Source organism: Dromiciops gliroides, chromosome 2 (genome assembly GCF_019393635.1).
Source record: "Dromiciops gliroides isolate mDroGli1 chromosome 2, mDroGli1.pri, whole genome shotgun sequence".
NCBI classification, from domain to species: domain Eukaryota; kingdom Metazoa; phylum Chordata; class Mammalia; order Microbiotheria; family Microbiotheriidae; genus Dromiciops; species Dromiciops gliroides.
Genome location: NC_057862.1, coordinates 492453955 through 492467885, shown reverse-complemented (window position 1 = coordinate 492467885; position 13931 = coordinate 492453955). Strand labels below are relative to the sequence as shown.

The 13931-nt window shown below is 37.0% G+C and overlaps 1 protein-coding gene across 2 annotated transcripts in view; it reads right to left on the bottom strand.

Moving 5' to 3' along the window:
• Positions 1-13931, bottom strand: part of MBOAT2 (membrane bound O-acyltransferase domain containing 2) — a 173983-nt gene that overhangs the window by 20219 nt on the left and 139833 nt on the right. For both annotated transcript variants that reach the window (XM_043987415.1, XM_043987416.1), the window contains 2 exons: positions 11028-11082; positions 7169-7352 (listed from right to left, as the gene is read on the bottom strand). In XM_043987415.1, the coding sequence (XP_043843350.1) occupies positions 7169-7352; positions 11028-11082 (239 nt within the window). The remainder of the gene's footprint in view (positions 1-7168; positions 7353-11027; positions 11083-13931) is intronic.

Genomic DNA, 13931 nt, shown 5'->3' with positions numbered 1-13931 from the left:
AGATTTCAGAAAAACCTGGAAACCTTATAGAACATTGTACGTCCTAACAACAATACTATACAATGATCAATTGTGAATGACTTAGCTATTCTCAGCAATACAATGATCCAAGACAATTCTAAAGGACTTACAGTGAAAAAAATGCTATCTTTCTCCAGGGAAAGATGGAGTCTAAATGCAGATCAAGGCATATTATTTTTCACTTTCTGTATTTTTTGTGTTTTTTCCCCTTTGGGTCTATGTCTTCTTTCACAATGAACTGGCAATGTGGGACTAGAGCCCAGAAATAAGAGTAAGGCTGGGTATGCAGATCTGGGAGTCATATCCAGAGAGATGTTAGCTGAACTCCTGAGAATTGATGAAGTCATACAAGTGAGACAGTGTAGTAGAAGGGTCAGGGATATAAGTAATTCGAAGGTTGGTGGACCAATCATTTTTTTTATGGATGTGGGACACCTAGACATGTTTATAGACAATAGGGAAGGAGGCAGTAGATACAAAGAGAGGAGGAATGATGGGAAGATGCAATTTTCCGGAGGGGATGGGATCAAATGAAATCAGGGGCATTAGAGGATTTCCTGTACATGACAAAATCTTCAAGATGTTCCTGTTTGCAGATGATATTATTCTCATTTCATTATTCCCCCAATAACCATGAACACTCCTCAATGAGATCCACAACAACAACAATGGCCCAACAATCCAGAGAAATAAAAATCTAACTATAACTATTCACATTGACATGCTATGGTTCACCAAACACTTCCCCCCTCAAAAAAACCCTAGTGAAGTAGGTGAAATAGATGAAGTATATCTTTTGCACAGCATTTGATATGTAGTTGAATGGGCAGCCCATTGAGTTAGTATATCAGTATATATATCTTTAGAGGGGTATTATTATAAACATAAAACCTCCAGAATTAAACAGGAAGAAGAGAAGGATCTAGAACTCATCTTCTTAATATCAGTATTCTCTTGGTAATGTTATATGACTACAAATCATGGATCTCCACAAATACTAAGGAATGAAACTGTAGGTCACCTAAAGGGCAAAGGACAGATAGTGGTAGGCCTTGTTTTGTTGCAGAATATTGCTAATGATGAGTTACATGCAAAAAAAAAAATTATTTAAAAGATATGACACAGGAAAAAAAATGATCAAAAATGGATGCAGGGGGCAGCTAGATGGCGCAGTGGTTAAAGCGTTGGCCCTGGATTCAGGAGTACCTGAGTTCAAATCCGGCCTCAGACACTTAACACTTACTAGCTGTGTGACCCTGGGCAAGTCGCTTAACCCCCATTGCCTCACTTAAAAAAACTAAAAAAAGAAAAAAATGGATGCAGAATGGTCATGTTTCAAGTGTTCAGAGATGGAGAGCCTGATTGTTAGCACTGATATTCACGGATGAGAATTATATAGGATGGAAGACATGAATTGTCTTGACTCTCCACCAATGGAAGGAAAGCCCACATTTGGTGAGACTGCAGATTCCATGAAGCCCAAACTGGTTGGATGTTAAAAAAAACACTGTTACCCTTCGGGTTGTTTCATAATAACAAGTAGGGGACAGCTAAGTGGCGCAGTGGATAAAGCACTGGCCTTGCATTCAGGAAGACCTGAGTTCAGATCTAGCCTCAGACACTTGACAGTTAACTAGCTGTGACCCTGAGCAAGTCACTTAACCCTCATTGCCCTGAAAAAAAAAATTAAAATAAAAATATGAAAGAGCTGAAGATGTTTTCTGGCATATGAACATTGCCTCAATATAAGAAATATGTGGAATTCCCTTCCAACAAGAAGAAAATCACACAACCAGTGTTAGAGATTATCTAATTTAAACATTACATTAATACAGATGAAGACATGGAGGACCCCAAAGAGAAGAATTGACTTGCCTGTCCAAAGTCAGTTTGGGAGCTAGTTAGTAACCTAATTCCCTCTCTCATGTTTTGCCTTGAGGTATAGCAAATAAATGTTTAGGAAAGCTATACTGAAGACACCAATTAAGGAAAAGACCATTCACTACAATGTATATACAGTCAAGCTATACCTACTCAGTTGGATAGCCCAACTTCTTTTTGTTTCTGTTTTCTAAGGTTGTGCTGGGTCAATCTAACATGAGGACTAGAAAGCCTTGGAGGGAAACAAATAATGCAGAAACAAGAAATGGTTAGAGTACATTAAGGGAAGAAAAGAAAAAAAAAAGATTTAGTTTCTTTTATACTGCAATTAAATATTCAAATTAAACAAGTTAATTTGTATATTATTTCTCTTATTGCAAGTGAACTTTAACACTTTCCGCAAGAGAAATACACAATATTTGCACAATAATCAATAACAATAGTTGGTAGATAAATTGCAGAGGATCATAGAATTTAGAAGGGAACACAGAGATTGACTCCCTTATTTTTTAGATGAGGAAACTGAGTTCAGGTGAATTAAAGTGATTTTCCCAATGTTAAATAGGTAAGTAGCAGAGTTGGGCTACAATCTCAAATGAAATTCAGTGATCTTTCTACTAAACCAGGTACAGGACTGAATTTCTTCAAAATGTTTTTTCTCCTCAAGAGAAACAGGAAAAAAAAAAAAGCTTCAAGGACCCCATCAATGAATTAACTCAATCAATCAACCGACAAGCATTTATTAAGCAGCTACCACAGCCAAGAACCTGCTAGGTGCTGAAGGCAAAAATGAAGTAGCTCGTCAAGGAACTTACTTGAGTAAAACCAGGTAAAACATTTTAGTTTTTGTCAAAATTAAATTTCTATGAAATTTTTTGGACAGGTTCCATGGTTTTATAGGCAGTGAGGAATTTCCCCATCAATGTAGACTGGCAGCTTCTTGGTAATGTCTAGTCTTCAGCAGATGTTTGAAAGCAGTAAGAAGTTAAGAGACTTGCCCAGGGTCACAAATCCAGTATGTATCAGAAGCAAGTATGATGGTATGTTTCAGAAGTGAGATCTGAACATGGGTTTTCCTGATTATAAGGCCAAGCCACTATGTCATGTTGCCTCAATCAAAATTATTATATATTGTTATAATTAAGTTCATTCTTGCAAAAGAAGCAAATAACATCAATTTTTCACCCAGATGAAATCATATTTATGTATTTATGCATAAAATAAAGGAAAAGTAAGTGTACAGTCAGTCAACTTATGACAATCAGTACTCTCTCCTGATGCTTGGCAAATTAAACACTTTTAAAATGCTCAGTTAGCACTTTGAAGGTAAGTTTTTATCCTTGTTCAGCAATCAAGATAACCAACACTCAAATCACAGTTCACATTATTTTCTCAGACTTTCAAATTCTTCATTATCATAAAGACCAAAGAACACATCTTTTATTGAACATGATCAGGGAATGAGATAATTCATATGAACTTTCCAGATAACTGAAAGTTATCTTTTTCAGCATCAAGTCTTTATGGATGGAAATCTTTCTAAAAATTATCATTTCCTCTTGGTGTCTTAAACACAGTAATGATGAATAATTTTAACTGTCTTGATGACAGGGTCATCATTATGATTTTCAATTATTATACTGTGTTCCATGTAATGAAGAGATACCCTCAGGGGATCCCCTGAGGTAAGTGGAACATATTGTTACTTGCCTCAAGCTGGAGTTGTCCCATATCACTAAGCTGAGTTCCTGTATCATCCTGGTTTTTTGGTGTTTTTTTTTTTTTAATTTGTCTCTCTTTCTTCCATTACTTCCTGTTCTCTAGCTAGCAGCAATCTTCACCACCCTTTCCTGCATTTTAAAACTATATCGGGGGCAGCTAGGTGGCACAATGGATAAAGCACAGACCCTGGATTCAGGAGGACCCGAGTTAAAATCCGGCCTCAGACACTTGACAATTACTAGCTGTGTGGCTCTGGGCAAGTCACTTAACCCCAATTGCCTCACAAAAAAATAATAAAAAAAACTACATCAGGAAGGGAAAACTGGACAAATAACTTGTTAAAATTGTGTTTAATATGTACTCAGTGAGGAACCTGAATAGCTTTCTTATGGGTCAAGTATGTGGATTATAACCTCTCCCAAGGCCTCCAAACCATTTCTTTGTGAAATGAAGAGAGAAGGACTCTATGATCTCTTAGGCTTCTTTCCGAGCTTTAGCATTCAATGGACTACATAACACTTATTTTGGATTTTCAGAGGCTCTTTTTGAGGGGTGGGAAGCCTTAGTCCCAGTAGTTTGTGCATATTCAAGTTAGTTGAGTTTGCCTAATAAGTGACATCCAGGTAGATGAGGTGTTTACTAAATTTTTATTGGCTATTTGTGTAATTTCCAGGGGATAAAGCTATTCTGAATGTCTGCAGTAAAAATCTAAAGACGCGATAGTTTAATATTTTTAAGTCATTATTTGAAAAATGACCTTTGGTGGTCCTGATTTCTCAAAAAGCTTTAAGCCATGAATTTCCAGTGGTTACATATTCCTATAAAGTAAAACCAGATGTTTTAGATGACACCTTCCTGGTTTTATTTCTAGTTATTCATTAAAAGTAAAATATGAGAAGCTCTCAAAAAGTTTCTGAATAGTAACCCTATTCCTTAAGCTACAAATAGCCAAAAGTATCTAGTGCCTATGGAAGTGTCTCTATGCCAAGATACAATTTGGGATCCACTTGTAACTCCTGTTTCTAAAATGACCGTCTTTTCAGAAGCAAAGCATGCTGGGAATTGGTGTACATATGTTTTTAAATATGTGTGTGTCTGATTTTCCTCTGGATAGAACTCAAAATACTTGGTTCCTAATCTCTGTTCCTTGTGATTACTCATTTTTCCCTTCATAGTATTCTCTTTTTTCTATATTGTAATGCATCTCATATGCAACTTTTATCTCTAAGAGGGATGCATGCTCAACTTAAATTAAACATGTTGAAAACTGAACTCATTATCTTTCCTCCCCCAGTGATTTCCTTTTGCAAACTTGCTGAACTAGTCTCCTGGGTTCATAACTTTGGTGTTATCCTGGACGCCTCACCCTTCCTCACCATATATCCAATTAGATGCCAAATCTTGCCATTTCTGCTTCCACAATATCTTCCATCCAAACCCTTCTCTCCACCCAGAGAGTGACCATTTTCATTCACCTCTCCCCTAGCTTACAGACATAAACCTTTTATCTGAATTAGTTTCTGCCTTGAGTCTCTCACCACTCCAGGTCATCACATATGCTGCTGTCAGAGTATTTTTCTAGCCTTACAGATATGTCCACACAACTCCCCTAAACTCCAGTGGCTTCCAATTGCTTTTAGGATAAAATATAAACTCCTGCATTTAGCATATAAAGCCCTACAAAACCTAAAGTCCAGCCTCCCTTTTCAACCTCATTGGATATTATTCCCTCTCTTACACTCTGAAATCCAACAGAACAGGCCCTCTCTGTTCCACACACACACATGATTATGATGATGATGATAAAGAAGAAAACTAGCATTTATATAGTGCTTTAAGTTATGCAAAGCCCTTTAGCATCTGTCTAGAGAGACCATCTAGTCCAATTACCTCATTTTTTTGTTTGTTTTTTGTGGGTCTATGGGGGTTAAGTGACTTCCCCAGGGTCATACAGCTAGTAAGTGCCAGGTGTCTGAGGTCGGATTTGAACTCAGGTACTCCTGAATCCAGGGCTGGTGCTTTATCCACTGTGCCACCTAGCTGCCCCTCTATCTCCTGTCACTTCTACTTACTTTCTTGCAGCTTCATGCAGATGGCCAAGGACAGGAGTCAATAATCATTATCTATCTAGACTGCCATGTAGTTTACAAAACATTCACATAAACAATTGTATAACCCATATATGATTGTTTACTGCCTGAGGGAGGGAGGAGGGAAGGAGGGATAACATTTGGAACTCAAAACTATAAATAAAAATATTTGATATTTTTTTAAAAAGAAGGAAATTAGGTATGAAAGCTGTATTACAGTTGGAGAAGCTGAAGTGATTGCCAAATTCGTTGTTGTTTGTCCTTTGCTCTTGAAGAGGACCACTGAACTGGATTTAAGTGAGGGAGGACTGTGCAACATCACTAACCTCATTCTCTCTTTCGGAGCTGTCTGGGTCCAGTGGCAAGATACACATCAGGATGACCAGAAATGGTTCCAGATGTTTAAGGCAATTTGGGGTTCAGTGACTTTTCCAGGGTCACACAGCTAGTAAGTATCTGAGGTGAGATTTGAACTCAGGTCCTCCTGATTCCAGGGCCAGTGCTTTATCCATTGCACCACCTAGCTGCCCCCTACCCAAATTCATACATCTGCTAAATGGTAGAAGCAGTGTTCAAACTCAAATCTTCTTAATCTAGGGTTCTACCCTTTTATACCCTGTACCTCCTAGACCACACTATGAGGGCAATCAAGACAAAAGTACCTTATGAAGTACCTCCTAACAGTATTATTCATAGGAGTAGCCACTAAATAACAAACTGCTTTTCTTCTGGGAGATGAGAAACTTTTCATCTTGTTTTTGGACTATATCCAATTGCATATGATTGATATCTAGTGCACTAGGGTCCTTGAAGATTAATAATACCCATTCTGTGGATATATTACCTAATCTTTAAGGCCAAAGTAGACAGCAGTATTACAGATAAGGGATATTGCTTTTGGTATCTAAATGTCCTACTAGGTCTGTTGTAGAAATATTTGTTAAAATATAACAAAAAGCACGCAAGAATAATTAAGATATTTGTTCTTAAGCATTTTGACTACTTTTTCAATGAACATCTTTTGAATATATTTTCCCTTAATAGTTAAGGTTTAATTTTCTTTACTATAAAATACTGAAGACACCATTCATTACTTGTATGACCTAGGGCAAATCACTTAATCTCTATAGGCCTATTTTCTCATCTATAGAGAGAGCAGGTTACATTAGTTGACCTGAAAATGTCTCTTCCAACTCTAAATCCATAAACCTCTGAGCAACAACTATGTCATCTGAGGTAGAATTTAACATAGTTTCTGAGAGAAGCAATCTTTTCTTTGTCCATGATACCACAGGTATAGATGTTTTATCTATTGAAATATCCTAGAATATTTTAAAGAACAGTTTGTTGATATAAAACAAATCACAAATATACTTAGTGTCTATAAGTAAATAATTCAAAGTAAATTTGTTATGCCATATTCTAATAAGCCCCACAAAATTTAGAGATCTTACATTGGGAGATGGCTCTGTTCTTTCATACTGTATTTCTTCTTTTCCATTTGCTTCAGACTGTGTCAGTTGGTATGATCTGCCTTCAATGAAAGTAATATAGTCTTTGTAAGAGCATAATGGGCCTGCCAGGATACCCATGAAATTACAGTTGTAACTTAAATACTCCAGTAGACTTGGCATGCGTCTGGAATTCAAAGACAAGCATCTTGTAAGATGTAGCATAATATTTTAAGAGGTTTACTACAGGACTAGCCATTCCTCCTACAGCTATTTTTTGCTATTTCCAAAATAAACAAGATTTTTTTGCTTGAATTCCTGTAATAACAAAGTGCAAGACTGCGTGCATCAAAGTGAAATGATGAATTTGGGGATCATAAATATCTGTAGATGTATTCATACTTAAATTTTCTAAGTAGCATAACTTAAAAATGGATTATGTATAATGGTGTGGAAATTTATGTAAATTATTAACAGAGAATTTTTATTTCATGGTCTGAACATTATTCTATTGTGAACACTGTGAGTCCAAAAATGCTACTGCTCAGTATGGGAAAAGGTTAATAATTTTGAGAAATATTAACTTGCAAATTAATGAAGAGATCTTAAGTCTTTGTCTCATAGACTAGTTCTATAACTGGGGGCTATGGACTTCTGCAAAATGAAAAGCTGTCAATGATAAAAAGGAATATTTGGAATACTTTACTATTTCAATAACCTGTGATTTCACTGGAGTGAATATTCTCTCTACTCATGCAGACTGCAACCTCTCTGTGACTTAGAAGGTCTTTAAAAGTTACTATGGCTGAAAATCTAATCACCTGGAAGCAAATATGGGCATGAACACTCCAACTTTCCCTAGGCTGATCCCTGGATAGCATAAATACACTCTTTCATAGGGTCTGTACTTGAAGCCCTTGAAGTATGGACAGGCTTGTCAGAGCTTGCACATGGAACTTTAGGGTCATCTCCATGCCATAAAGAGGCACCAGAGTGGGATTTGAGTGGACGATCTTAGGACATGTATTTCCTTTATCTGAAATTTCTTTCTTCCTTAAAAAAAAATGGCAAGGAAGGCCTATAAGATGTAGACACATTTCATTTCCAGTAAATGGGACTAAAATATTTTCTATGTCACACAAATATACTATCAAACACACTCATTTATCAGTATTGGAAAAATGGCATTTTCTATCTCATTTAAAATTATATTCCCCCAGAGGTTTAATTTTTTCTTTTTCTTTTCTTTTCTTTCTTTATTTTTTTTTTCAGGGCAATGAGGGTTAAGTGACTTGCCCAAGGACACACAGCTAGTAAGTGTCAGGTGTCTGAGGCCGGATTTGAACTCAGGTACTACTGAATCCAGGGCCAGTGCTTTATCCACTGCACCACCTAGCTGCTCCTCCTTTTAATAACTTTTTAAAAAGATGAATTGGATTAAAATAGCTTTCCTAGGGGCAGCTAGGTGGCACAGTGGATAAAGCACCGGCCCTGGATTCAGGAGGACCTGAGTTCAAATCCGGCCTCAGACACTTGACACTTACTAGCTGTGTGACCCTGGGCAAGTTACTTAACCCTCATTGCCCCACAAACCAAACCAAAACAAAAAAGTATATTCTCCTTCCTTCCCTTCTGACGCCCTTCCCCCTACCCTGCCACTATCCTCCACTGTCTTAAATATTAGGATGGTTTGAGTACTTTCATACATTCTTTCACCTAAAACAGTACTGCGGGGTAAATGCTACATCAATTATTATCCCAAGATTACTGGAGGAAGACAAGAGTCAGAAATATTGAATGACTTGTCCAAATCATAGGGCTAGTAAGGGCTGCCAGCCTGAAATGAACTCAGATTTTCCTTATTCCAGTTCTAGCGATGTATCCACTATGCCACGCTTCCTCCCTAACCTCTGCTGGACTCTTGTTCTTGCTTAATGTTTCTCTTCCACCCTTATCTTTTCCCTATTTCACTGCCCACAATGACTGCTTCACACCATTCTTTTATCTTGTAGCCTTCCAACTGTATTCCTAACTCCCATCATTTCAGCAGGATGTCCTAGCCTTCAACTTCACTGAGATGATTAAGGCCATGTGACAAGCTCCCTTGGCCCTGAATTTGTTCCTCAAAACTTACTGGTTTCACAAATACTTTTTTCTCATTGCTTCTAGGAACAGAGGAAGATAAGTCCTTAATTCAGCTAATGGCCTCTACTTGTTCGCTTTATCTCCTTCCTTCCTATGTCCTCCAGGAATCTGAACAGGCAATCAGTCCTTCCCATACACACGTACACACACACACACACACACACATGTGTATATATACACATACACATATATTTTATATGTGTGTATATATCTCCATATATCTCTATATACTTATATATCTTCATTTGTTTACAAATATTCTCAGGGGTTTTTCCCAGTCTTAAAGGAATCTTTTCTTAACCTTTAACATCAAGGGCATCAACCATTCTCCCATCATTCAAGCTCAGAATCTACATATCATCCTCAGTTCTGCTCTCTCTCTCTCTCTCTCTCTGCTCTCCCCTTTCCCCTCCTATATCCAATTAGTTGCCAAATCCTGTCCAGATTCTGCTCTCCCAATATCTCCAGTATATGCTTCCTTCTTTTACTCTGAGATATTCCTGTTCAATCTTTCAGTCTAGTCTTGATTTCTCTTCTGAACTTGAGGCCCAAATCTCCAGTGGTCTGTAGGACAGTGGCATTGGGTTACTCCATTTGCATCTTTCTTTCTATATCTCGTCCTCTTGTGATTTCTCTAGTTAGCTATGAAGCCACCTATTTCTCTGTTTCCTGTATTTGAAATATAGAGTTGTCTTTCATGCCTTGTTCTCTCTCACCTTTGGTATCCAAACAATTAGCAGCACTTGTGGATTTCTCTTCCCCCAAATCTCTTATCTATCCCCTCCTGAATTCCCAATGGCGTCACCATCATATGAGCCCTAATTAGCAACTGCCTAGACTATTATAATAGCTTCCACAAAAAGTTTTTCCACCTCTCTTCTCTCTTTAGGCCCAACTGTTTTGTTTTGTTTTTTTACACTACTTCTAGAATAATCTTTCCTTCACACTGATCTGTCTGTCACACTCCAGAGATGAGAAACCTCCAGAAGATCCTGATTGCCTGTGTGTAGAGTTCAAATTCCTTTTCTAGGAATCAGAGCACTTCGTGATCTGATGTCACCCTACTTATCCTGCTCCATCTTATATCACTCCCTTGTTCTCTCTGCCCCCCCCCATCCCAATACTACTCCGCCAAACATCTTGCACATTCTGGCTTCTGTCTTTATTAACCCTGTTCCCTCTCCTAGGAATGTTCTCTTCACCTACTGCATTCCTACTCATTCTTTAAAATCTAATTCAAGTGCCTCCTTCCTTCATCCAATAAAACCTTCCCGGATCCCTATCCCTGAGAATTGGTAATAACCATCTCCCTTAGACCTCACATAACACACTTGGTTTTGCAGTTCTTGAATGGGTTAATGCAATTAATAGTGCTTTTTTATAGTAAGGTGGCTTTGTATTTTACCCCTCATTGTGAGATCTAGGATGGCAGGAACTATGTGAATTCCGAATCTAGCACAACATTCTGTAGACATTTAATATTTGTTATCTGAATGCTAAATGAATGAAAATAGGGAATAATGTATTTTTTGCTTATGAGGGAAATTTTTTAATTTCTTAATTGTCACATATAATTCTTTCTCCTCTCCCAAAGTATATAATGAACATGCCAAGAAAGTGATAAAAATGATCAATACATTATAAAATTATTAGCTTTGAAAGATTACTGAACACAAAAGAGCAAGAGAATAAGAATCAAGTATTATAAAGATCATACCTTACAGCCAAACCTCTCTGTGATGGAGTTAGTTCTTCATCTTTTCGAAACATACCTATAAAACAGAAATAATCTACTTCATAAATGATATATTTTTAAAGACAGACAGCATTTTATAAAACTGGAAAGGGACTTTATGGATGTGGTCTATGTCATTTTATAAAAAAGTAAACTGCTGTATCCATCAGTCAATTTTTTGAGATGGTAAAGATGTGGACTATAATAAATAGGAATGCAGATTTTTTTTTTTATTTTTTATTTTTTGGTGAGGCAATTGAGGTTAAGTGACTTGCCAAGGGTCACACAGCTAGTAAGTATCAAGTGTCTGAGGCTGAATTTGAACTCAGGTCCTCCTGAATCCAAGGCCGGTGCTTTATCCACTGCACCACCTAGCTGCCCGGAACACAAATTTTTAACCAGAATGGGCCTTAGATGCCACCTAATCCAAATCTTTCATTTTATAGAAGAGTCAGACATGACTAAACATAAAGAATAGAGGCAAGTCATTTCACCTCACTCTATGACTGGTGATTCTCAAATACCAATTGCTTACTGTAATCTGTATTGTTAAGAGGGATTTCCAATTCAGGGAGTTTTATTTTTAATCAATGAAAATATTTCTGGAACAAAAAAATAACTATCATTCTTTTGTAAGGCACTAGATATGACAGCACAATTTCCTTTGAATATTTTGTTTCTCTGTCCTAAACACTGAAGATGATATCATGCATGATAAACTTTTCTAATACAGTAGGGATATAAAAACAAAACAGATAACAGTTCCTATCTTCAAGAAGATTATAGTCTACTACCCATCTTAAACTTTTGAAATCTAACAGTGTTATCACCTGGAAAAATGTCATTCAGAATAGTTTAACTGACGAGATTATTATAGGTGCACTGTGTTGGGGCACAGATGGCAATCTCCTTGATTAGGCAGCTAATTCCTTGTCCATTTAACAGCTCTCTCCCCTCTATTTGCTAAGTAACTGCATTAGTAAGTAGATTATTAAATACCACCAAAATGGATAGCTAAAGCATTAGGTTATTGGTGCTACTGAAAGTACTTTGGAAGAATATTTAAATATAATCACACAAAAAATGTAGGAAGTTGCATTTAAAGGAAATACATGTTAGTACTTATAAGCACTCAGCAACCTGCTACTGGAATAACCAATTGCTTTAAGAACACTTAAATGTGTGTGTGTGTGTGTGTGTGTGTGTGTGTGTGTGTGTGTGTGTGTGTGTGTGTAAAATTGAAGTAGTACATTTTTGTCAGGTTCTAAAACAATTTAATCCAATACCCAAATCTATCATGGGATTATGAATTTGTAAGAGGCCCACTTTCGCTTGTTGTTTTGGGGCCATAAACAAATATCAATACTTGTACCACAAATTTAAAATCCTGGCACTGACAATTATTAATTGAATGACTTTAGGCAAATCTCGTTTTTTATTTTAATTTTTATTTTTTTTGCAGGGCAATGGGGGTTAAGTGACTTGCCAGGGTCACACAGCTAGTAAGTGTCAAGTGTCTGAGGCCAGATTTGAACTCAGGTACTCCTGAATCCAGGGCCGTGCGTTATTCACTGCACCACCTAGCCGTAATAATAATAATAATAATAACAACAACAACAACTCACAAGAATTGGAAATCAAAGGAATGACCATCAATTGGGGAATGGCTAAACAAGCTGTGGTATATGACTGCAGTGGAATAGTATTATTCTATAAGAAATGACAAGCAGGATGATTTCAGCAATAACTGGTGTATAGTGAACAGAACCAGGATTGATAATAAAAACAAGGTAGAATTCAAACTCAGATTTTCCTGAGCACATCAATCACTCTATCCATTATATTAAGCTGCCTTCCTTAATTTAGTTGAGCTTGTGTTTCCTCATTTATTTTAAAAAATTGGGATAAGAATATTTGCCATATTTCTGTCTTAAAAGGTGTTGAGGAAAGTAATTTATAAACCTGAGTTCTATACAGATATGAGTTATTTTTATTAAAAAAAAGTGAATACTTTATAAGCATCTTTAAAAGAGGAAACTTTAAAATAAAGTTAGACGATAAGATAGTGTAATAAAGAAAAGGTCTTTAGGTATATTCAATTTTGTTGTTCCATTACAATATTTGTCAGGTCTAATGAAAGAAAAAGCATTTATTAAAACACTATGTAGGGGCAGCTAGATGGCGCAGTGGATAGAGTACCAGCCCTGGAGTCAGGAGTACCTGAGTTCAAATCCGGCCTTAGACACTTAATACTTAACTAGCTGTGTGACCCTGGGCAAGTTACTTAACCCCAATTGCCTCACTAAAACAAAACAAACAAACAAAAAAACACTATGTAGGGGGCGGCTAGGTGGTGCAGTGGATAAAGCACTGGCCCTGGATTCAGGAGTACCTGAGTTCAAATCCGGCCTCAGACACTTGAAACTTACTAGCTGTGTGACTCTGGGCAAGTCACTTAACCCCCATTGCCCCGCCAAAAAAAAACAAAACAAAACAAAACAAACAAACAAAAAAACCCCACTATGTACCAGGCACTATGGTAAGTGCTAAGTACAAATACAAAAAGGAGTCAGTCTGAGGTCTCAAGCATTTGACATTCTGATCGGGGAGAACATATATAGGAGATCTTTGGCTGGAGAATCTTACTTGGGGGAGTAAAAAGAAATGAAGAGTTGGTCCCCACTAATTCCAGAAGCAGCATAGAGGTGCCAAGGTTGTATGGTGAGTAGAATGCAGAGTCTGCAAGACCTTGGTTCAAATCCAGCCTCAAAATATTTAGCAGCTGTGTGATCCTGGGCAGACTCTCTCTCTGTTTCCTCATATGTAAAATGAGGATAATATTATTAATAATATCTATTAATAATAAAATTTGGATAGATATTTGTA